The sequence below is a fragment of the Nannospalax galili genome, unplaced genomic scaffold (assembly GCF_000622305.1).
Source record: "Nannospalax galili isolate Female #2095 unplaced genomic scaffold, S.galili_v1.0 scaffold212, whole genome shotgun sequence".
Taxonomy (NCBI): domain Eukaryota; kingdom Metazoa; phylum Chordata; class Mammalia; order Rodentia; family Spalacidae; genus Nannospalax; species Nannospalax galili.
In genome coordinates this window covers 2,224,228-2,247,060 of record NW_008333884.1, presented here as the reverse complement: position 1 = coordinate 2,247,060, position 22,833 = coordinate 2,224,228, and the positions used below count along the sequence as shown (strand labels likewise).

At 41.5% G+C, this 22,833-nt stretch overlaps 1 protein-coding gene and 1 pseudogene across 2 annotated transcripts; both read right to left on the bottom strand.

The window, feature by feature from the left end:
* The window catches only part of LOC115069557, a 3,370-nt pseudogene extending 1,256 nt beyond the window's left edge, over positions 1-2,114 (bottom strand).
* A 1,003-nt stretch (positions 2,115-3,117) lies between these two features.
* Positions 3,118-22,828, bottom strand: Glod4 (glyoxalase domain containing 4). Of its 2 annotated transcripts, none has more exons than XM_008828750.2 (9): positions 22,668-22,828; positions 19,433-19,482; positions 18,202-18,322; positions 17,347-17,491; positions 11,208-11,344; positions 10,424-10,510; positions 10,077-10,190; positions 9,893-9,979; positions 3,118-3,546 (listed from the first exon to the last, which is right to left on the bottom strand). In XM_008828750.2, exons 1-9 carry the CDS (start codon positions 22,755-22,757, stop codon positions 3,481-3,483), a joined length of 897 nt encoding a protein of 298 aa, XP_008826972.1. In that variant the 5' UTR covers positions 22,758-22,828; the 3' UTR covers positions 3,118-3,480. The 2 variants fall into 2 exon arrangements, with proteins under 2 accessions (XP_008826972.1, XP_029417297.1); XM_029561437.1 differs by lacking the exon at positions 22,668-22,828 and adding an exon at positions 18,909-19,082 and having other exon boundaries at positions 19,433-19,484.
* Between the last annotated feature and the right edge of the window lie 5 nt (positions 22,829-22,833).

Sequence of the window (22,833 nt, the reverse complement as noted above, 5' to 3'; positions counted from 1 at the left end):
TTTGGTCTTTTTGAGACAGGGTCTCTCTGTAGCCCCAGCTGGCCTGGAACTCACTATGTAGACCAGGCTGGCCTCAATCTTACAGAGACCCACCTCCCTCTGCCTCCCAAGTGCCAGGACTAAAGGCATGTGCTACCATGTCTGGTGTGATTTTCTGTTTTTTAAAAATATTTTTACTTTACATGTATGACTATATTTCCTGGATGTAAGTGCACCTGTTGTGCAATGTCCTCAGAGGTCAGAAGAGGGCATCAGATCCCCTGGAACTGGAGTTGTAGACGGTTGTTAGCCTCCAGGTGGGTGCAGCCTCCAGGTGGGTGCTAGGAACTGAACCTGGGTCCTCTGCAAGAATAGCCAGTGCTCTTAACCACTGAGCCAACTCTCCAGCCCCTGATTTTCTAATTGTGTTACCATTTTTGAAAGTAGAAAAAGAATCATAACTTTTTGGTTTTGAATGACTAGCTGGAGGGCTGGAGTTGTAGCTCAGCAGGACAGTACTTGCCTAGCATGGGTGAAGTCCTAGATTTGATGGCCAACAATGCCAAAAGAAAAAGCGGGGGGGGGGGTAGTATTGAACTTTGCAAATGCAAATTTTTTCAATATAAAATACCAAAGTTGTACCCTTAATAGTTTAGATTAACATATTAAAGACCACAACAAAGAGCTGGGTATGGAGGCACACTTCTGTAAACACAGAAATCAGCAGGCAGAGGCAGGAGGATCAAGAGTTCAAGGTTGATCTCAGCTATAGGAGACTGCCTCAAGAAAACAAATTTTTAGGGATGGGATATAACTCAGTTGGAATGCTTGCCTAGCTTGTACAAAGCCCTAGGTTTAATCTCTAGCACCATAAACTGAGTTTAGTAGCACATACCTGAAACCCCAGCACTTGGGAGATAGAGATAGGAATATCAGAAGTTCAATGCTATCTCTACTACACAGTGAATTTGAGGGAAACCTAGGATATGAGACAGAATTGTCTCAAAAAACAAACCACAAAAAGACAAGCAGTGAAACAAATGGGAACTCATCTCTCAAACCCAAAATGTCTCAAGTAAAATAAATATTAATTTCTGCCCAGCATGGTGGTGATGCCTTTAGTCCCAGCACTTGGGAGACAGAGGCAGGCAGATCTCTGTAAGTTTGAGGTTAGCCTGGTCTACATAGTGAGTTCCAGTTGGGGCTACAGGAAGACCCCTGTCTCAAGACCAAACAAACAAACAAAAAAAAAACCATTAATTTCTGTCATGGTGCCTTTTATCACATATAATTGTATGTTTAAAAGAAAATGAAAGGGGTTCTGGAGAGATGGCTCACTGTTTAAGAGTTATAACAGCCTAATATGCTAGAAATAGTTTCATTTCAGCAAAACAGTATTACTAGAAATAAACATCAAGAATTTCTTAATAAACTGGAGCTGGAAAGAAGGCTCAGGAGTTAATGGCAGAGCCATTAACCTGCAGAGGACCTGAAGTTCAGTTCCCAGCACCCACACAGTGGTTTACAGCCATCTGTAACTCCAGTTCCAGGGGAATCCAATGCCCTCTTCTGGCCCCTGCCTGCACTGTTCACACATGCACATATATACATGCAGATAAAACACTCATACACATATAGAAAATCTGACAAATCATAGTTAATGAGATACAGCATTTAGAGCCAATGAGATGACTTAGGGGTAAAGCTGCCTGCTGCACATCAACCTCAGGCCTCCACATACATATGCACACACATATGCAAACATACATATGAAAAGAAAATAAGGACTGGAAGGAGGGCTTAGCAGATAAAGTCACTTGAGTTCAATTCCTAGGACCCACATAGTGGAAAAAAAGAACCGATTTCTGCAAGTTGTCTTCTGACCTACATGCACGCTTAGTAATACACCACCCCCAATATGCATGCATAAACACACAAAAAAAATAGAAGAAAATGTAAAGAAAGATACAGAATTTTTTTTTTTACAGAAAACAAGCAAAAAAAAAGCTGCCCAGTTACACAGAAGGGACCTAGTGCTGTGGAGCTAGACAAGAATTGTTTTTATAAGATCACCTTTATAAGACGGTAAATGGAAACTCACCCAGAGATGTCTGTGCTCCACACCCTGCCCCCATGTAAGGGATGAGCAAGGCTATAGTTTACCAAAAACTCTGAGTGTAATCTTAAAATTTATATCCTCTGAGTCCTTTTCTTTCTGAGTTTATCTCTAAAATTTGAACTTTGCCACTCTTTAAATGAGATTAAAAGACTTGATTTCAGAAGCATACTTTCCAAAAAGCTTTAATAACAAAAACACCCAATATGATTTTGTTTTCAGTGATTCCCTAAAACCAACTTCTTGCATAGATCCAAACAGAAAACATATTTTTCAGGCAGAAGAAATCACTTAATTCTTTTTAAAGATCTTTAACAGCTCTGGGCGTGGTGGCGCACGCCTTTAATCCCAGCACTCAGGAGGCAGAGGCAGGCAGATCTCTGTGAGTTCAAGGCCAGCCTGGTCTACATAGTGAGTTCCAGGACAGCTGGGGCTACAGGGAGACCCTGTCTCAAAAAGACCAAAAAAAAAAAGATCTTTAACATTATATTCTTTCTTGAGCAGATTAAAAACATGTACAGAAGCCGGGCGTGATGGCGCATGCCTGTAGTCCCAGCACCTGGGAGGCAGAGGCAGGCCTGGTCTACACAGTGAGTTCCCTGTCTCAAAAAGACCAAAAAAAAAAAAAAAAAATTCTTTTAAAAAGCCCAACAACCTGAATGTCAAGCCCAGAATAGTGGAATTTATCTGTAATTCCAGTGCTTGAGGCTGAAGCAGAAGAATCACAAGTTCAAAGTTAGCTTGAGTTACATGGCAAGTGACAGGCTAGCCTAGGCTACATAGGGAGACCCTGTCTCAAAAACAAAAAGGATGCCAGGTATAATGGTAGACACTTTTAATGCTAGCACTTGGGAGGCAGAGGTAGACAGATATCAGACTGCCCTGGTCTACATAGTGAGTTCCAGGCAGGCTGGGGCTACAGGGAGACCCTGTCTGAAAAGAAAAAAGAAAATTTAAATGTCACAATCTTCCATGGTAAGATATCAGAACAATGTTATCAATTACTGGGAATATGACCACGCTAAGCAACTGGTTTGGATTTATTTGAACAACTGTTTCAATAAAATTTATTCACTTCTCATCAAATTTTCCTCTATCTCTAATCTAGGGTATTCCAGAGTTAGTCTCAGTCTGGACAATGATTTGTTACTAATCTAATACAGTTACACACAGTAAGAGTTCTCTTCTACCAAGGGTAATGAAAATTGGCTTTCATTTCAAAAATATATCAGAGTTTTAAAGATTAAAAGACACAAATCTTTACCACATCGTTGTCCTTGCCTATGCAGGACACAACAAGTTGTAGGAGCATTTATTGTAAACAGACACATCAGGCCTCACAGATGTTGGACAGGAATCACAAGTGATTATTCATATATTTTCCATCAACCTGAAGCCTTTGGTTTATTTCTTGTAGCAAACCACTCATCGCTTTTATCTGCTGCCATTGCCTATAGAAAGAGAAGTGAATATAAATTATTCCAAGTCTGCATGGACCACAATGACAACATTAATGTTAAAAGAGTTCATCCCATGTAGAGTACTTTGTTCAGTATGACAGGAGATGCTGGTGAGTACTGAGCAGTTGCTTGTTGAGTTTTAATCTGCAGAGCAAAGAGTTCATCACCTTAGCCTCAAACCAAGATAACTGAATATAGTTTAGTGGTGCAGTGCCACCTAGCATGCGTGAGGCTCTGGGTTCAACCCCTGTACCACCACCATCACCAAAAAAACAAAACAAAACAAAAACAAGTTGTTGCCTCTACAATAGTAATTTTAGTTGTTTGGCAATGAAAAATATTGAATGGAAATATTGTTTTAAAAACCAAGTTTTCAGCCAAGTGTGGTGGCATACACCTTTAGTCCCAGCATTTGGGAGGCAGAGGCAGGCGGATCTCTGTGAGTTCGAGGCCAGCCTGGTCTCCATAGCAAATCCAGGCCAGCTGCAGCTACAGGAAGACTCTGTCTCAAAAAGACCAAAAAAAACCCCAAGTTTTCGTCATGAGCGAGGTACTATGCCAAGTTCAGGTGTGACAGAGGAGACAAGGTTTGAGGTTCAGGGGAGTATACTGAGTAGCTGAGGACTCAGAGAGAAATAGTTTCATAAGAAGTATGTCTTGCCAGGTGTGGTGGCGCACGCCTTTAGTCCCAGGCAGAGACAGGCGGATCTCTGAGTTCAAGGCCAGCCTGGTCTACATAATGACTCCAGGACAGCTGGGGGCTACAGAGAGACCCTGTCTCAAAAAGATCAAAAAAAAGTATGTCTTGCTGGGTGTGCTGGCGCACGCCGTTAGTCCTAACACTCAGGAGGCAGAGGCAGGAGGATCTCTGTGAGTTCAAGGCCAGCACGGGTCGGCCAGCACGGGTCTACATAGTGAGTTCCAGGCCAGCTGGGGCTACAGGGAGACCCTGTCTCAAACAAACAAACAAACAAACAACAACAACAAAAAGAAGTATGTCTTGTGGGCTAGAGAGATGGCTCAGCGGTTAAGAACACTGATTATTCTTGCAGGTTCAAATCCCAGCACCCACATGGCAGCTAACAACTGTCCCTAACTCCAGGCATGGGATCCAACAGCCTCTTCTGACGCCTGCAGGCACTGCACAACATGGGTGCACTTACCTACATTCAGGCAATACACGCATACACATAAAATAAAAATACATAATAATAATAATAAATTTGAAAAAAATATGTCTTAAAGCATTTGCTATAATAAATCCATAAACAAAATGTTATCAGATGAAAAAGTAAGCCACAACTAACTAAATTGGAGAAATAGTGTATGACAAATACTCATCTATACCAGGAGGAAATCACAAGATGTTTGCATTAGAAAATGACATAACAGAAATACGTATAGTTTGCTTGGCTAACAGTGAGTAGTTGAGCCTCAGGACCCCAATGGAAAAAGGAGGCAAAGTCCCAGAAGTTGACTCTGACCACAAAAGTGCTGTGGCTCATACATCCATACAGCTGCACAGTTAAATAAAATGTAACAAAAAAATTTTAAACTATTGTAAAGTAAAAAAATAGGTTCAAAACCAAACCACAGTGCTGAGGAATCTAGTTTGAATAGCTGGGATATTAGAAGATATTACTTGCCCACAGGAAAGAGCAGGGTACAGAAGAAGAAAAAGAACTGGTTATAAAATCTTGAAAGATGGGATGGAGAGACGGCTCAGTGGTTTGGTTATGAACACTGGCTGCTCTCACAGAGGACCTGGGTTCAGTTCCTAGCATCTACCTGGCAGCTCACAACAGTACAGAACTCTAGTTCCAGGGGGTCTGACATCCTCTTACAGCTTCCATAGGCACTTACTTAGTGCACATGTATACTGTATTAGTTACTTTTCTGTTGCTGTGATAAAGCACCATGACCAAGGGAATTTATAAAAGGAAGTTTATTTAGCTTAAGGTTCCAAAGGAGCAAGAGTCCACCACAGTGGGGGGAACCGTAAGCTAAATAAACTCTTTTATAAGTTCCCTTGGTCATGATGTTTTATCACAGCAATAGAAAAGTAACTAATACAGAAATTGGTACCAGGATTGCAGGGTGTTGCTGTGACAAACTTGATCAAGTGGGTTTTTGGAGGAATGTGGAAGACTTTGGAAGTTTGGAGTAGAAAAGGGTAGAATGCTGGGTTGGAGAGATGGCTCAACAGTTAAGAACACTGGTTGTTCTTGTGGAAGACCCAGGTTCGAATCCCAGCACCCACATGGCAGCTAATGACTGTCCATAACTCCAGTTCCAGGGGATCCGACAGCCTCTCTGTCCTCTGCGGGCATCGCAAGACATGGGTGCACTTACCTACACGCAGGCAATACACACATACACATAAAATAAAAATAATAAATAAAATATGAAGAAAGGAAGGAAGGAAGGAAGGAAAGAGAAGGAAAGAGAAAGAAAGAAAAGGGGTAGAATGCTGTAAGCAAGGCTTAATGAGTCATTCTAGTAGAAGCCTAGAAGAAAGTAGTGCTAGGAGCAAAGTAGTTCCAGAGGGAAATAAGGACTCACGCAGCAACTGGGATATTTTAGCAAAGAGTCTGGCTACTGTCTGCCCACAGTCCAAGAGCTTGTCTGAGGCTAAGTTGAAAAGCAATGGATTGTTTTCTTTGGCTGAAGATATTTCAAGACAGCCTAATGTAGAAAAGGTGGCAGTGGCATTAATGATTATTATGCAGATCTACAGTGAGCCATCTCTCCAGCCTCTTTTTATTTTTCTAATATTTTATTTATTATTATTATTTTGGTCTTTTTGAGATAGTCTCCCTGTAGCCCCAGCTGTCCTGGAACTCACTATGTAGACCAGGCTGGCCTTGACCTCAGAGATCTGCCTGCCTCTGTGTCCCAAGTGCTGGGATTAAAGGTGTGCACCGCCATGCCCGGCTTTATTATTTTTACTTGATGTGTACGAGTGTTATACCTGCACGTAGGTAAGTGCACCTGTGTCGTGCAAGGCCTGTGGAGGTCAGAAGAGGCTGTCAGATCCCCTGGGATTGGAGTTACAGACAGTTGTTAGCTGCCATGTGGGTGCTGGGATTCAAACCTGGGTCCTCTGCAAGAACAGTCAGTGTTCTTAAATGCTGAGCCAGCCCCTATTTAATTTTTTTTTGAAACAGGCTCTTCCCTGTAGCCCCTACTCACCTGGAACTTGCTACACAGATCAGGCTGGCCTTAATTTCAAAGATCCTTATGCCTCTGCCTCCCAAGTGCTGGGATTAAAGGCATGCGCCACCATGCCCAGCTTATTATTTGAGAAAGGGTCTCACTATGCAATCCTAGTTGGCCTAGAACTCACTAAGTAGACCAGGCTAGCCTCAACTTAGAGATCTGTCTGCCTCCAAGTGTTGGGATGAAAGGCATGTGCTCCTATGTCTAGTTATTTAATAGTATTTAAAAATAAATTTCTTACCAGGTGTGGTGGCGCATGCCTTTAGTCCCAGCACTTGGGTGGCAGAGGCAGGCAGATCTCTGTGAGTTCAAGGCCAGCGTGGTCTATATACTGTGTTCCAGGAAAGCTGGGGCTACAGGGAGACCCTGTCTCAAAAAGAGCAAAATAAATAATAAAATAAATAAATAATAAATAAATAAATAAATAAATAAATAAATAAGTTTCTCCTGAGGTAAAATAAGTTCCAGACACATTGAGTTTGAAACATTCCTAGAATACCCAAGGAGAAAGGTTCACTGGAAACAAAAAAGCTGTAAACATAGAAGAAAAAGTAGATAAAAAAATGAATACTTGCTCTTTGCAAAAGACTCTTGTGGGCAGGGCTGAAGTACTTATGTACCATGCATAAGGCCCTGGCTTCAATTTCTAGCACCTCAAAAAACAAAAATTCCAACTAATTAATAATAAAGGGCCAAGGATATAGCTCAGTACTGGAGCGCTTGTCCAACATACACAAGGTGCTCAATACCCTGGGTTCAACACCTAATATTGAAAAAAAAAAAAACAATTAAAATTGATTTAGTTATGGCTAGAAACAAGCAAAAATACAGATTAAAAAAAAACATTTCAGATTAGAATAGGGGCTGGGGGCTGGAGGGATGGTTCAGTGGGTAAGAGCACTTGCTTATTAGTTATTAGGGAAATTCAAACTAAAGCCCAAATAAGAAACTATCCTCCGTGTGCTAGAATGGCTAACAAAATCCAAAAAGTAATAAACAAGTCAAATGCTGGTGAGAATGCAGAACAAGCTCAACTCACACAGACGAGGAATAAGCCCCTGATCTTCAGGAACAGGGTCTGAGACTCCAGATATGCCCAAATAGCAGTGAACCCTGTCATGTAATGCCTTCCGATTTTTTTTTTTTTTTTGTGGGGGTTGCTGGGACTGAACTGGACCTTGTGCATGCTAGACAAGTGACCCTCGACCGAACCTCCCCCAGCCCTGCTTTGAACTAAGGACTTACCATGTGTAGGACATCACTTCTATGTTTTGAGGTGCAACAGCAAAACCAGGACACTTATTTTTCCTTCACAATTTCACAGATTTGTTCTTACACACAATCTTAGCAACCTCAGCTTTTACTTTACATGATAGAATCAACTGTCCAGAGTAATTATGCCAAAGTGACTAGACTGCATGCAGAATGCTAAGGCTGTAATGGGCACTAATGACTGTAACTTACTTTGAGAAAAGCATCTAAAATATAATATTGCTATATAATAATGGATAGGGAAAATGGGTAAATGGAGAGTCAATTCTTGTTATGCATAGTAGTTTTTTTCTATTTTTGATTATTAATTTTTTTTATGTGTATAAGTGTTTTACCTGCATGTATTTAAGTGCAGACATGCATGGTGTGCCTGCAGAGGCCAGATGAGGATGTCCAATTCTGCAGAACTGGAATTACAGTTGTTAGCTGCCATGTAACTACTGGGAACTAAACCCAGATCCTCTGTAAGAGCAGCCAATATTCTTAACCACTAAGCCACCTCTCCAGGCCTCCCTCCCTTTTTGTCTTTTCTTTTTTCTTTTTATGCACAGTAGGTCTATAAAATCTCTGCAAAAATCAAATCAGTGAAGATTCAACAGCTGTTCCTAGAAGAAATATGAATTTAGATTCCCTGGTCACAACATTCTTACCAAGGGATCAATATGTAACCATTTGGGGAGGGGATGAGATAGGGTATCATTTAGCCAAGGCTGCCTTATGTAGCAGAGACTGAGCTTGAACTTTTTTTTTTTAATTTTTGGTCTTTTTGAGACAGGGTCTCCCAGCTGGAACTTGCTATGTAGACCAGGCTGGCCTCAAACTCACAGAGATCCTACTGCATCTGCCTTCCAAGGGCCTGCTGGGATTAAAGGCATGTGCCACAACACCGCCCACTGAGCTTGAAGTCATTAAAAAAAAAAAAAAGATCAAGTTTGATGGGAATAGAAAAGAAGATGTTGGATTTGGCCTGATGGAGATCAGCAATGATGCCAACTTGAGCATGTAACTCACTGACACGATCCAGCACAGAATAGACTGAAGTATGTATTTAAGACAAGAGGTAGAAACCATTTATAAACAGATTTTAAAGGCAAAATCTAAAGAAATCTAGTGGTCTTGGTGTGTAAATCCAGCACTCGGAGGCTGAGGCAGGGGGATCATTAGTTTGATGCCAGCCTGGACTACATGGTGAAGACTTTTATCTTAAAAATAACATCTGAAGAAGGGACAAGGAATTAATTTAATCAATTAAAAGTTTTTTAAAAATTATTACTTAGAGCAATTAAAAAAAATATTGTATTTGTTATTTTTATGTGTATGTGTGTATTGCTTGCATGTAGGTAAGTGCACCCATGTCATGCAATGCCTGCGGAGGACAGAAGAGGCTGTCGGATCCCCTGGAACTGGAGTTACGGACAGTTGTTAGCTGCCATGTGGGTGCTGGGATTCAAACCTGGGTCTTCTGCAGGAACAACCAGTGTTCTTAACTGCTGAGCCATCTCTTACCAGTGTTCTCCTGGTATAATAAGGAGAACAATCCACTAGGAAAGGAGAGGTTTATGCTGTCAAATGAAAACAAGACAACCAAAAGACCAAGGAAACAAGAGAGGATGGCATCAGGTATTCCCACTCACTGAGTAGAATCATGGTACACACGGCAGCAGTGGCTCTCTAGGCAGCCTGAGGCAGTGGGAAGGTAGAGATGCTAAGTTCCATAAGCAGTCATATGGGTGGCATTGGTCTCTGGGTAAAATATTCAACAGCAAAAGGACATGCTCTCCCCATACATAGTTTATATCCATGCACCTCTGGCCTATAATGATACTAGTGTAGAAATGAGACTCACATCATCCAGCAATTTGCTTCCCTTTGGATCCATCTTAGAAAGGTCTCGAAAAGCTTCATCCCCAACGAAGCAAATTTCATGTCCATCCTATAGCAAAAAAAAAAAAAAAAAAGCAATGTGCTTTTTTAAAAAACCTCTGAAGAAATCCCTGGAACAGCCTGTTCCCTTGGTAAGCAATACTTACAGGGTCAGCCAGAATGACCACTTGCACTGTTGCCTTTCCTGGAGTATCCAGACTCACTAGGGGAGTCAGGATTGACTGGTTCTCCCTTTTCATCAAGTTTTCTAAGTCTGGTAACTTGAAGAACACAAAAAGGCAAGTGAGCAAGGATCATGTGCCCCTTTTATGGAATGGTCCACATTTGCCAAGGCACCACTTGATTGATTTTATTATCTTAGTGGTTCTTCAAAGAATGGTTAGCATGGTAACATATCACAATCAGAATGAACCCAGACAGGAGGTCCAAGGTTCTCAGCTGGGTTGAAACAAGAGAGTAACAAAGCTTATATAATCAGGTTATGAAACAGTACCTCTTTCTTGGGACAAGAAAAAGCAATTCTTCCAAAGGCTGTTGCATGATCAACTGCACTCTTGATGCCCTGTAGCTCCAACTTACACTAAAAAGAAGTAACAAAGTTGGCTTATGCTTTCAGACAGGTCATACAAGTGTATAATATAAAACTCTAAAAGTGCTGGATTGGAGAGATGGCTCAGTGGGTAAAGCACTTAGCATGTAAAATCAGTTCAAATCCCCAGAACCCACATAAAACTGGATATTGTGGCATGGGTCTATAATTTTAGCACTCCTACAGTGAGATAGGAGGCAGAGACAGGAGAGACTCTGGAAGCTCGCAGGCCAGCTAACCCTAATTAGAAACTGAGGTTAGTGTCTGGGTGCTAAGGCTATCACTTTTTCTTCTACTTTTTAAATATTTATATATATTTATTTATTATTTTTGTTTTATGTGTATGAGCATATTGCCTGCACGTAGGTACATATACCCATGTGTGCAATGCTAGCAGACGTCAGAAGAGGGTGTCGGATTCCCTTGGAACTGGAATTATGGACAGTTGTTAGCTATGGACAGTTGTTAGCTACCATGTGGGTGAGAGGAACTGAACCCAGGTACTCTGCAAGAGCAGCCAGTACTCTTAACCACTGAGCCATCTCTCCAACTCCCTATATTTCCTTCTGTTTATCCGTATAAACACTGAATCATGGTGAAGAAACCATGGGAATGACCTGCATGTTAACCTTATTTATGAATCAAACTCAAAGTAACAGACAACTTATTTTTCTGCAAGATGACTCACCTGGTTATCAGCATAGCCTAGTAAAGCCCTTTGCTTCTCCTCATCTTGTTCATAAATTTTCATTCCCAATAGATTAGACCAGTAGTTCAAGGACTTCTGAAGATCAGATACTGCTAGAGTTACTTTTAATACAGGATCTGTAAGGTAATAAACAGCAGAACCAGGTCAGTTCAGTGGAATAGAATAAAAAGGCTCAAAAAGACCAGAAAAAAAAAAAAAAAAGGCTCAAAATAGAGTGGTGGCGCATGCCTTTAATCCCAGCACTCAGGAGGCAGAGGCAGATGGATCTCTGTGAGCTCAAGGCCAGCCTGGTCTACATAGTGAATTCCAGGCCAGCTGGGACTACAGGGAGACCCTGCCTCAAAAAGAAAAAACAAAACAAAACTCAAAATAGGCTCAAGCACACCTAAGGATTTAGAAGGCTGGAAGTAGAGTGTGTGCCTAGCATGCACAAAGCTTTAACTTCGATTTCCAGCAACTCTTCTTCTTATCCAAAGACTTTAGTCTATGATAAGAAAATTTTAGGACTGAAGAGATGGCTCAGCAATTAAAGGGCATTGGTTACTCTTGGAGAGGTCAAGGGGGATCAGGGACTGTTCCCAGCACTCATGTGGCAGCTAACAACCATCTGTAACTCCAGTACCAGGGAGTTAGTCTCCTGGTCTCCGCAGGCATTGCACGCACATGGTGCACTTATAAACATGCAGGCAAAACATTCATATATATAAAATAAAATAGATAATTTTTAAAAAGAAAAGCATTTTAAATCAATATAAAAGGGAACAGTAGCCAAATAAGTGATAGTAAGATACTTGGTGGGGAAAGCTACATATTTGAATTAAATAGCAAAATGCATTCCTGATGGGTTAAAGGATTAAGTATAAAGAATGAACCAAGGAATTACTGGCAAATAATTTCTTTTTCATTATCATTATTTAATTTTTGTTCTCTTAACAAAATTAGTAATGTTGATTGTTTTATTGTAGGGAAGAAAATCAAAATCACAAAATACTGATAGAGTATAAATTAGAAAATTCATGGGCAAGGATTTGACAGAATGTACAAAAAGCTTTAAAATATACACTGCTGAAAAAGCAAGTCCATTCTCAGCAATTCAGAGAGTGACCGTAGATGTATGAAGGGCTTTTTATCACAAAGACATTCACCAGTGTTACCCAGAACAACGAAACACTAGAAACATAAATATCCAACAACAGAGAACTGTTTCCTCTTTTATACTGTAATACTGCAACAAAATTCCTGCAATGGCTTATGCAGAAACAGATGCTTATCTATCCATATTGTTTTGGATAAATGATTGGAAAGATTTACTCTAGAATGTTCACAGAGGTTGTATAATGTGTATGCTTACCTGTTTGTCCATGAAAAAAAATATTTTGTAAAGAGAAGGAAAATTATACTAAAATACCTACCACTGGGTTTGGGGATAGAGTTCAATGGTAGAGTATGTGCTTAGCATGAATAAGGTCCAGGGTTCAACCCTCAACACACACACACACAAACACAAAAAAAGCAAAAAACAAACAAAACTGAAGGAGCTAGTAAGATGACTAAGTGGAAAAGGTACTTGCCGCCAAGCCCAAAGGCCTGCATTTGATTCCTAGAACCCACATGGAAGAAGGAGAGACTCCTATAAGTTGCTTGCCCTCTGATCATCACACATGTGCTACAGCATGTGCACATGTGCAAATAAGGTAATTTAGGCTGGAGAGATGGCTCAGCAGTTAAGAGTACTGACTGCTCTTGCAGAGGACCCGGGTTCGATTCCCAGCACCCACATGGCAGCTATGAACCATCCTTAACTCCAGTTCTAGGGGAATCTGAAGCCTTCTTCTGACCTCCGAGGCATTGTACAACACAGGAGCACTCACATACATGTAGGCAATACACTCATACACATAAAATTAAAAAAAAATTTTTTTAATTTTAAAAAAATAAAAATTAAAACACGGGATGGAGAGATGGCTCAGCAGTTGAGAGCACTGCCTACTTTTGCAGAGGACCCAGGTTCAATTCTCAGCACCCACATGGTGACTAACAACCGTCTGTTAACTCCAGTTCCAGGAGATCTGATGCTTTCTTCTGGCATTGCAGGACATGGTGCACTTACACACATGCAGGCAATACATTCATACCCATAAAATAAATTTTTTTAAAAAGAAAACAAGTAAAATTAAAAGGGGCTGGAGAGATGGCTTAGTGGTTAAGATCACTGGCTGTTCTTACAGAAGATCCGGGTTCAAATCCCAGCACCCACATGGTGGCTAACAACTGTTCATAACTCCAGTTCCAGGGCATCCAACAGCCTCTTTTGTCCTCCACAGGCATTGCATGACACAGGTGCACTTACCTATATGCAGGCAATACACGCATATGCATAAAATAAAAATAATAAAATAAAATATATATAAAAAATTAAAACAAAAACAAAGCAGCTAACATTAATGGAAGCTTTTTTTTTTTTGGTCTTTTTGAAACGGATTCCCTGTAGCCCCAACTGGAGCTCACTATGTAGACCAGGCTGGCCTTGAATTCAGAGAGATCTGCCTGCCTCTGCCTCTCAAGTGCTGGGACTACAGGCATGGGCCACCACGCCCAGCTAATGGAAGCATTTTTAAGATTTAACTTATTCTTATTTATGTGTACCTGTGGGTGCCTGCAGAGGCCAGACAAGATATCGGGATCCTCTGGAGCTACAGCTGTCTGACATGGGTGCTGGGAACCGAACTTCGGTTCTCAGCAAGAGAAGCAGGTGCTCTTAACTGCTGAGTCATTTCTCCATCCCTAAAAACATTTTTTAAAAAAGTCTGACTCTATTGCATTTGTATGTGCGTGCATGCGTGTGTGCATATGTGTATGCATGAGAGTATGTGTTTGTGTATGTGTGCCTTAGCGTTCATGTGGCATTGAGAGAACAGTTTTCAGGAGTCAGTTCTTTCCTTCTACCATGTGAGTCCCACAGATTGATCTCAGGAAATCAGTCTTGCTGGCAAGTGCCTTTACTTGCTGAGCCATCTTGCCAATCCCAAATGGAAATATTTTACATTGTAAATTAATTTTCTGTAATTTATTTTCAGTGTTGGGCCCTGAACCCAGGTCCTTGCACGTTAGGAAAGTGCTCTACCACTAAGCTGCAGCTGTAGCCCTGTGAAGCAATATTCCCTTCCTCCCCTCCTTTCTTTTAGTACTGGAATTTAAACCTAGGGCTTCACATACGATAGGTAAAGACTCTACCACTGAGCCTTATTTTCACTTTCTCTTTTGAGACTGGCTCTAAGTAAGTTGCCCAGACTGGTCCTAAATTTGCTCTGTAGCCAAAGTAGGCCTCAAAGTCTTGCTTTAGTTTCCCAACTAACTGAGACTGTAGGCCTGAGCCACTAGGTATGGCCAAAGTAAATCTCTGGAGAGCTAGGATTTTTTTGTTTTGTTTTGAGACAGGGTCTCCCTGTAACCCCAGCTGGCCTGGAACTTACTATGTAGACCAGGCTGGCCTCAATCTCACAGAGATCCTTATGCCTCTGACTTCCAAGTGCTGGGATTGAAGGCATTTACCACCAGGCCTGGCCCTAGAGAGCCATTTTATCTACATCTTTGACAGATTCAGTCTATTTTCCTTTGTTTTTTGCTATCTTAATTCCATTTGCTAAAACGTCATCATTAAACCAAGACGCTTCATGCAAGAGCCTCCTCTTGGCAGACTCAATTTTACTTTTGACCACTGACTTTATTTATTACTTTTTTTTAACGATTTTTAAAAAATATTTTATTTATTATTTTTATGTGTACGAGTATATTGCCTGCATGTATGTGAGTGCACCCGTGTCATGCAATGCCGCGGAGGTCAGAAGAGGGCTTTGGATTCCCCTGGGACTGGAGTTAATGATGGTTTGTAGCTGCCATATGGGTGCTGGGAATCAAACCTGGATCTTCTGCAAGAGCAGTCAGTGCTCTTAACTGCTGAGCCATCTCTCCAGTCCCACGATTTTTTTTTTTACTAGTCAAATGCAGTAGTGAAAAGTGCAGAACAAGGAATCCAATCTCTGTAATTGATGATGAACAATCAAGGATTCACTACTTTTGAACCAGCCAATTTTATTTTATTTATTTATTTATTTATTTTCCTCCCCTCCCCCGCCAATTTTATTTTTATATGTGTGTTTATGTACACAAGTGAGAGCAGGTGCCTAAAGAATTCCGAAGTGGGTGTTGCAAGCCCTCTAACATGGGTGAGTGCTAGGAACAGAACTCAGGTCCTCTACAAGAACAGAAGAGCAGTATGCAATCTTTTTTTTTTTTTGAGACAGGGTCTCCCTGTAGCCCCAAGCTGGCCTGGAACTCTATATAGACCAGGCTGGCCTTGAACTCACAGAGATCCGCCTGCCTCTGCCTCCCAAGTGTTATAATTAAAGGCATGCACTACCAAGTCCCGGCAGCAGTTATGCCATCATTTTTTTTTTAAATCATTATTTTTTTTAAATTTTTAATAACTACATGATTAGAAGAAGCATTTCACTACCGCTTTAACATATTCAGTAACACACTCCAGAGCAAGAGTACATCTCTTTCACAAGTGGGTACAAGTTTCTAGGTTCACAGTTGAATTAACACACTTATGCAATCTTAATTGCTGAGCCATCTCTCCAGGCCCTTCTCTAATTTTAAAATCAACAAATGCAAGTTCATTCAGAGCTTGAGGGAGGGTTGAGAATATAGCTCAGTCATAGAATGTTTGCCTTGCACATGTGAGACATGTGAGAGCTTAGGTTCAATCCCCAGTACAGAAAACACAAAACAAACACCCACCAGACCCAGAAGAGATCCAAGAACCAGGATGGGAACAGTTTGAATCAGGCTAACAGATTTGGCTACATTGCCAACAGGAAATGAATGCCTCAAAGATCTTATGATCTGAATGGACAAAATATCTTAGGACTGTGGCACTATCTATTAAGACTAGGTTGAAGCTTCCTTTATGAAATGTGTTGGACCAAAAGTATTTCAAATTCTGAAAAATTTGCATGGGCTTTACTGGTTGATTAACTGTAATCTGAAAACCCAAACTCCAAAATCTGAAACTGTGGGGGCATAGTAACATGTGCTTAAAATCCCAGCACTTGCAAGGTTGAAATTGTAGGATTAGCACGTTCTAGGTTAGCCTAGGCTTACAGTTCAGACACTGTCTCAACCAAAGAAAAAAATCTGATATTTTGGGTTTGGGAACATTTAGAATTTTTGAAGTAGGGCTACTCAGCTTACATTGAGCAGACACAGTATATTAAATCTGACCAGCAAGTGACCTGGCAGAGTCCAAGGTTTGTTCTGTTCTTTAAGAAGAGCAGTAAGAGCTGGGGGTGGCACAGGCCTTTAATTCCAGCACTTGGGAGGCAGAGGCAGGCAGATCTCATTGTGAGTTCAAAGACAGCCTGGTCTATGTAGTGAGTTCTAGACCAGCTGGGGCTACAGGAGACCTTGTCTCAAAAACAACAACAAAAAAGCATCAAGGACTCAGTTCCCTGTCTCCTCTCCATAGTGAATACTGGAGCATGTAGCCCAACTGCTACCAGAAACCATCCTATTCTAGTGAGGGAACACGTTCTAGAAGCATAGAAAATTTGGATTTTTTTTTTTTTTTGAGACAGGGTCTCCCTGTAGCCATAGCTGGTCTAGAACTCACTATGTAGACCAGACTGGCCTTGAACTCACAGAGATCTGCCTACCTCTGCTGGGATTAAAGGCGTGTGCCACCACACACCCAGCCTTGAAAATTTAGATTCTTGATACCATGGCTGAGTTGCTGAATCAACTGACCCTCAGTCTTCCTACCTATAGAAGAGTTGCCCTATGAACTAGAAAAATGTTCTCATTCTTCAAACTAATTTGAGTTGAGTTCCTGTTTAGGAGAGAATCCTAAAGAAATATATTACCTGCAGAACAGAACCAGCCTAGAGTCCCTGTAGCTATGCACTAATGTACTAACATAAGGATATAATTTCCCCAAAACCATGCAACAATACTGACTTGGCAAGGACACAACTATAATAGAAAGAGAACTCCAACTCTTTCCCTTCTTCATCAAATGTGTCTTTAGACAGAATTTTTCAAGTCCTGGTATAATTACCTGAATGAGGTAGACTGCGATCCTGCAAATAGAACTTATATCCTCCTGGGGCCTCAGTTTCAAAAACTCCTTCTGTGACTTCACTGAGTGGCCACTGCAGCTTCCTGGCGTTGCTGACAGCCTGGCTAGAAGCCAGTGTGATTCCCTATGACAGAAAATACCCATATATATCACCACAACAGAGATTTTACAAGACAAGAAGCCAAAGACCCAAAGTCTTTGGTCAAATCATCCAAGATTTAATTCACATTCTCTTCTAGTGATTTCAAAGTAGGTTTTGGCTGGGCGTGGTGGTGCACACTGGGTCTACATAGTGAGTTCCAGGTCAGCTGGGGCTATAGGGAGACCAAAAACACCAAAAAAAACAGGGTAGTTTTTAGATGTTTTCTCCAAACTCTCCAGATTCAGATCTTTATGATTCATGGGAAAAAATTCAAATGTCAGTGAAGTTTGATCCACTTAATACCGAAGACAATGTCTTCAAATTTTCAAGATCTGGAGAGAGAAATCTTGATCTTGGTTTGACTGGCCAGCCTTCCATTTGAAATGATCCTCAGCCTTCCTAGTGTTGGGAATACAGGCATGTGTCACCACATCCAGCTGCCATGCCACATCACACCCATGTCCTAGCACTTTCTCCTTGTCTTCTCTACCAGTTAGCTATTCCTTGCACTTTCTCGAACATGCCAGGTGCTGTTTGAGGGCCTCCACACAGGCTATTCTCTCCACTGAGAGAGAATACTGCCTACTTACTTTGCTCCCTTATCATCTCACTGACACTCTCAACACCCAACTTCAAATTAAAACAAGCCACCTGCCTCATCCATCTACACGTTGGGACAGAGTGATATTTACCATGAAGTCATTGCCAAGCTTGTAGTCTCCAATGCCATAATTGTATGTCAGTTCTGCAACAAAATGATCATCCTCAGGTCCAAATCCCACCATTGTTTTACTCCATTTCCCATCATAAGGCCTAGAAAAATGAAAGTAAGTGAATTCAGTGACCACAGGCAAAATCAGACTCCCTATTCTGAGGTGGGCAGTCCCTTCTGCTCTCATAAATTCTAATAAGGATGAGATGACTCCAGAGTACTAACTCCAGAGAGTATTAATAAGTAGCTGTGTACTTATTAAAGGGGATTTTTTTTAAAGCAAGGAAAAGAATCTTAAAGGTCATTTTCTAGTCTAACCTTAGATAACTTCTTTGACTATCAATCAGTCAATAAGTGTGCAAATTCCAATAGGCCTTGGAAATTTTCAACTCACCATGGATACTAGGCTTAAGAGATACTCAACAGTCACTGCTTTATCCAGGAGCACATATTTATTTGTTCTTGTGGGGCAATATGAACTATATTTGGTCTTTGCTATTTCCTAGCTTAATTAAACCTTGGAATTTCCTAATGTGTGTGTCTTATACTCATGAACTCTTTCTAGTATGCCTTGGTTTATGATAATGAGTTGACTAAAGGTGAGTCTTTGGTGAGTCATCTAGATAGACTGAGGATAGGACTGGTTGCCAAAAAGACCAAGCAATTAGAACGTTCAACCTCACTTACTATTGAGAAGAGGAGTTACTGGAGAATATGTGCTATTGATCCATGTAAAAGCTATTGAACAAGATTTGATGAACTTGCTGAAGCCATGGGGGTATTGGGAGCATGGGAAGACATAGAAGTTCTATTCTTCTCCATCCTTTCTCTATTCAGCTCTTCTATTCAGCTCTTCCTAATCTGTACAATAAACCAGTAAAAATAAGTAGTGTTTCCCTAAGGTCTGGGAGACAGTTTAGCAAATAACTGAACATGAGGAAGGGGTTGCCCTGTATAGTTGGTCTCATTTCCTCCAGGAAAGAATTAAGTTTGCTAGTAGAATACCTGACTGGCATTTGGAGAGCTAGAGAATTGCTTATTATATCAAAAGTGCAAAGAAACAGAGGATGTTTCCTCACTGTTATTTGGGTCCCCTCTCTTATTTCTTGCTTCCTTAATTTATTCCACTGTCTTATATTCACTTTGAGAAAGCATGTTTGTTTAGGGGCTATTCAGAACCCAAGAAGACTTTCCTATATAAAGTGTCATACCCATTACACGCAGCTTTGCAGCCTTCTTCAAATTCCTCATGGCGCAGAACCTATTAAGGGAATTAGAATAAATTGTTAAGTTTTACTTTTTTGTGGTACTGGGGACTAAACCCAAAGACTTGTGTTAGACAAGTGCTCTACTGCTGAACAATATCCCTAGCCCTTGATTTTTAAATCTCATCATATATTTAAAGTCTCATTATATAGCCCAGATGAGCTCAAATTCACAATCCTCTTGCCTTAGCCACTCACATGCTGGGATTTCAGGTGGTGGTACCATGCCCAGCTTGTTTAGTTTTACTAGTACTGTACATAGCTCACTGAATACATACTAAAAGGTCAAAACATAGCCATTATTCAGAGAGAGAGAGAGAGAGAGAGAGAGAAACAGATCATTCTAGGTTAGATGTAGTAGAGGTGCAGAAAAACAGGTTAATACCTAAAGTCACACTACCAAACAGCTGTGAAATTTTGTTCAGGTTAGGAAGCCATGCTGTGTGATGGAAAATATGCTCAGCATTAGAGAACTCTGATTGCAGTGTGTAATGCTGAGTAAGCCATTTTAGGCTCTGAGCCTCGGCTCCTAATATGTTGGTGAAGATGGAAAACCTGTTCAAACATCTAACACAGAACCTAAAATGCAGACATCTTAGAATGCAGTCTTAGTTTTTCTGCTTGGCTGTGAGCTCTAAATCCTGCTGCAGCCTTCCAACCGCTGAGCTTACAGGAATGGGCTACCACACTCAGATGTTTTCTTTTTAATTTCCACCGCTATTACTGAAGCTCCGATTCCTTCCCTCAAAGATTACTAAAAATCATCTTCATTTGTTGGTATAGTGGTGCATATCTATAATCCCAGCACTCAAGGAGGTTGAGGCAGAAGGACAGCAAGTTCAAGAGCAACCTGAGGTACTAAGACTGTGTCCTCCTCTCCACTTAAAAAATTCCTTATTGATCTCTTTCCTAATATCAAGATAAAAGTATACCCCTAAAGCATATCTCTGATGACATCACCACTGTTGTAGTTTGCTTTCTATTACTGTTGCAAAACACTCTGACCAAAAGCAACCGAGGGGAGGAAAAGGTTTATTTGGCTTAGACTTCCAGGTCACAATTCATTGAGGGAACTCACGCAGAAACTAAGTCAGAAACAAACCATGGAGGAAAAATGCTCACTGGTTCATCCTAGGCTCAAGGTCTGCTATATTTCTTATATAGTTTAAGTCCATCTGCCTAGTGATGGTCCTGCCCACAGTGGGCTGGGTCCTCCTACATCAATTAGCAATCAAAAAAATGCCCAGCTTGTTGGGGATGGTGGCTCAAGATTTTAATCCCAGCACTTGGGAGTCAGAGGCAGGCTAGTGTCCTTGAGGTCAAGGCCAGTCTGGTCTATATAGCACATTCTAGGCCAGTTGGGGCTACAAGGAGACCCTGTGTCAAAACAAAAAAACTAACAAACTGCCCCGCATACATGCACACAGGCCGCCAATCTGATGGAGTAAATTTCAATTGGGGTTTCCTCTTCCCAGCTGTTGACAACCAAGACCAGCTACCATAATCACCATGCTCACACACAAAAAGCACCCCATTTACTTCAGCAAATTGCTTAGCATGCACAGCATTCAATACCAGAAGCAATCCCAACCTATCTGTTCTCACAGTCTATCTCTTCATCTTAGCTAAATGCAAACAAAACCAGTGGTGCTTCCCAAACATCTTTGTATCACCTGTTCAGTTCCTCTAGTGTAACTCTCCCACCTAACCTTGGTATGTGGAAATCCTATTTTTCATGGTCACCTTGTGTTTCTGTTTTTGTTTTTTTTTAATTGACAGGGTTTCCCTGTAGCCCCAGCTGGCCTAGAACTCGCTTTGTAGACCAGGCTGGCCTTGATCTCACAGAGATCCCCCAGCCTCTGCCTCCCAGTGCTGGACTGAAGGCGTGTGCCACCGCACTCAGCTTCGTGATCAATTTGAACACAAGGTCTCCATGAATTATTTCCTGATGAACCCATGTTGGGAAACTTCTCCTTTTATAATTTTATAGTAATAGCAGCTAATACTTAACACAGACTTGCTATGAGTCAAATATCACCTGTACAATAACATGCTTAATTTTCATAACAACCTTTTGATCAATGAAGAAATACAATAATGAGAGCTTTGTGGTTTTCTGCTATCATTTACCAAACTCTTGACTCCATGACTGTTAGGTAAAAATTTAATTTCCAAACCCCTCCCATCCCAGACCCTGTGCTCCAAATGAGATCAAATACCAAAGTTATTTGCATCTTTGCTACTAAACTTCAGAATGGTATCCTGAAACATAGATTGTGTGTGTGTGTGTGTGTGTATGTGTGTTGTGCCACATGTGTACAGGTGCTCAAGGGTGCCAGAAGAGGGCACTGAATCCCTTGGAGATGGAGTTACAAGTGGCTGTAAGTCACTTGATGTGAGCGCTGAGAACAGAACTCAGGTCCTCTGCAAGAGCAGCAGGCACTGAACTGCTGAGCTATTTCAGACTGATTAATTCCTGTAACTCCCTTTACACTTCTCATTTTCTGTACAGTCTCAATACTAAGCTTGTGTTCTTGTTTGTACAAAGCATTCTGCTCTGGTGTGTTCCCTACCTCCCCACAATAACCTCCACTACATTTTTGGCTAAATGACTCCTGTAGAGTCACAGCTTCTCAGGGCTGTAGAGAGGCTGTTTCCTCGTACTGGGGGAGGAGACTAGATTCTGAAGTCATACTGTTGAGAGCCAGGTTTACACAGAGAGCCTGAGTACCCAAGCGACCATTTAAACTAGCCCTGACGGGATGTTCGTGTAATGTGATGGTGCTTAGCACGCGCAAGCCTAGGGGTTCAATCCCCAGAACTTAAAATTTTAAAAGCCCAGGCCTAATGGAAGCAGAACTTTTCAAACCAGAAGAGGCTGCGTTGTTAACTAGAAGAAACTGCTATAACTTTCTGAAGTTAACGCTACTTCACAGGAAGCTCCCCAAGTCAGGAGTTTAACAAATATTTGTGAAGGACCGTAGGCGACTGAACTTGTGTAGACACACAGCTGGGTAAGTCAGTTCCTTTCAAAGGTTACCTAATCCGAAACTAGGAGCTCGCACCGCCCAGCAAGACTGAAAACCCCGCCGTGCCGACGCGGAGCCCTGGGCCTACAGGCTGAATGGCCGGGCCCACCGCTTCCTCCCTCCCCAGCTCGGCCGCCCATCCCGGCCTGCACCTGCATCCCCAGGACATCCCGGAAGAAACGCGCCGTCTGGAAGCGGTTTCCCACTTTAAATACGAAGTGTAGAACTCGTCGAGAGGCCATGACTCTCACTAGGAAGCCGGTCTCACGGGCGCCCCGCCCCGCCCACAGACCAGAAAGCACAGTCTGGCGACGTCAC

What these genes read in the sequence shown, in the direction of transcription:
- Glod4 (XM_008828750.2), bottom strand. Translation starts at nt 22,757, where the DNA reads ATGGCCTCTCGACGAGTTCTACACTTCGTATTTAAAGTGGGAAACCGC. An exon ending in AGCTTGGCAATGACTTCATG is followed by an intron (nt 17,492 to 18,201) that starts GTAAATATCACT and finishes TTTCTGTCATAG; the next exon opens with GGAATCACACTGGCTTCTAG. An exon ending in TTTCTTGTCCCAAGAAAGAG is followed by an intron (nt 10,191 to 10,423) that starts GTACTGTTTCAT and finishes GTGTTCTTCAAG; the next exon opens with TTACCAGACTTAGAAAACTT.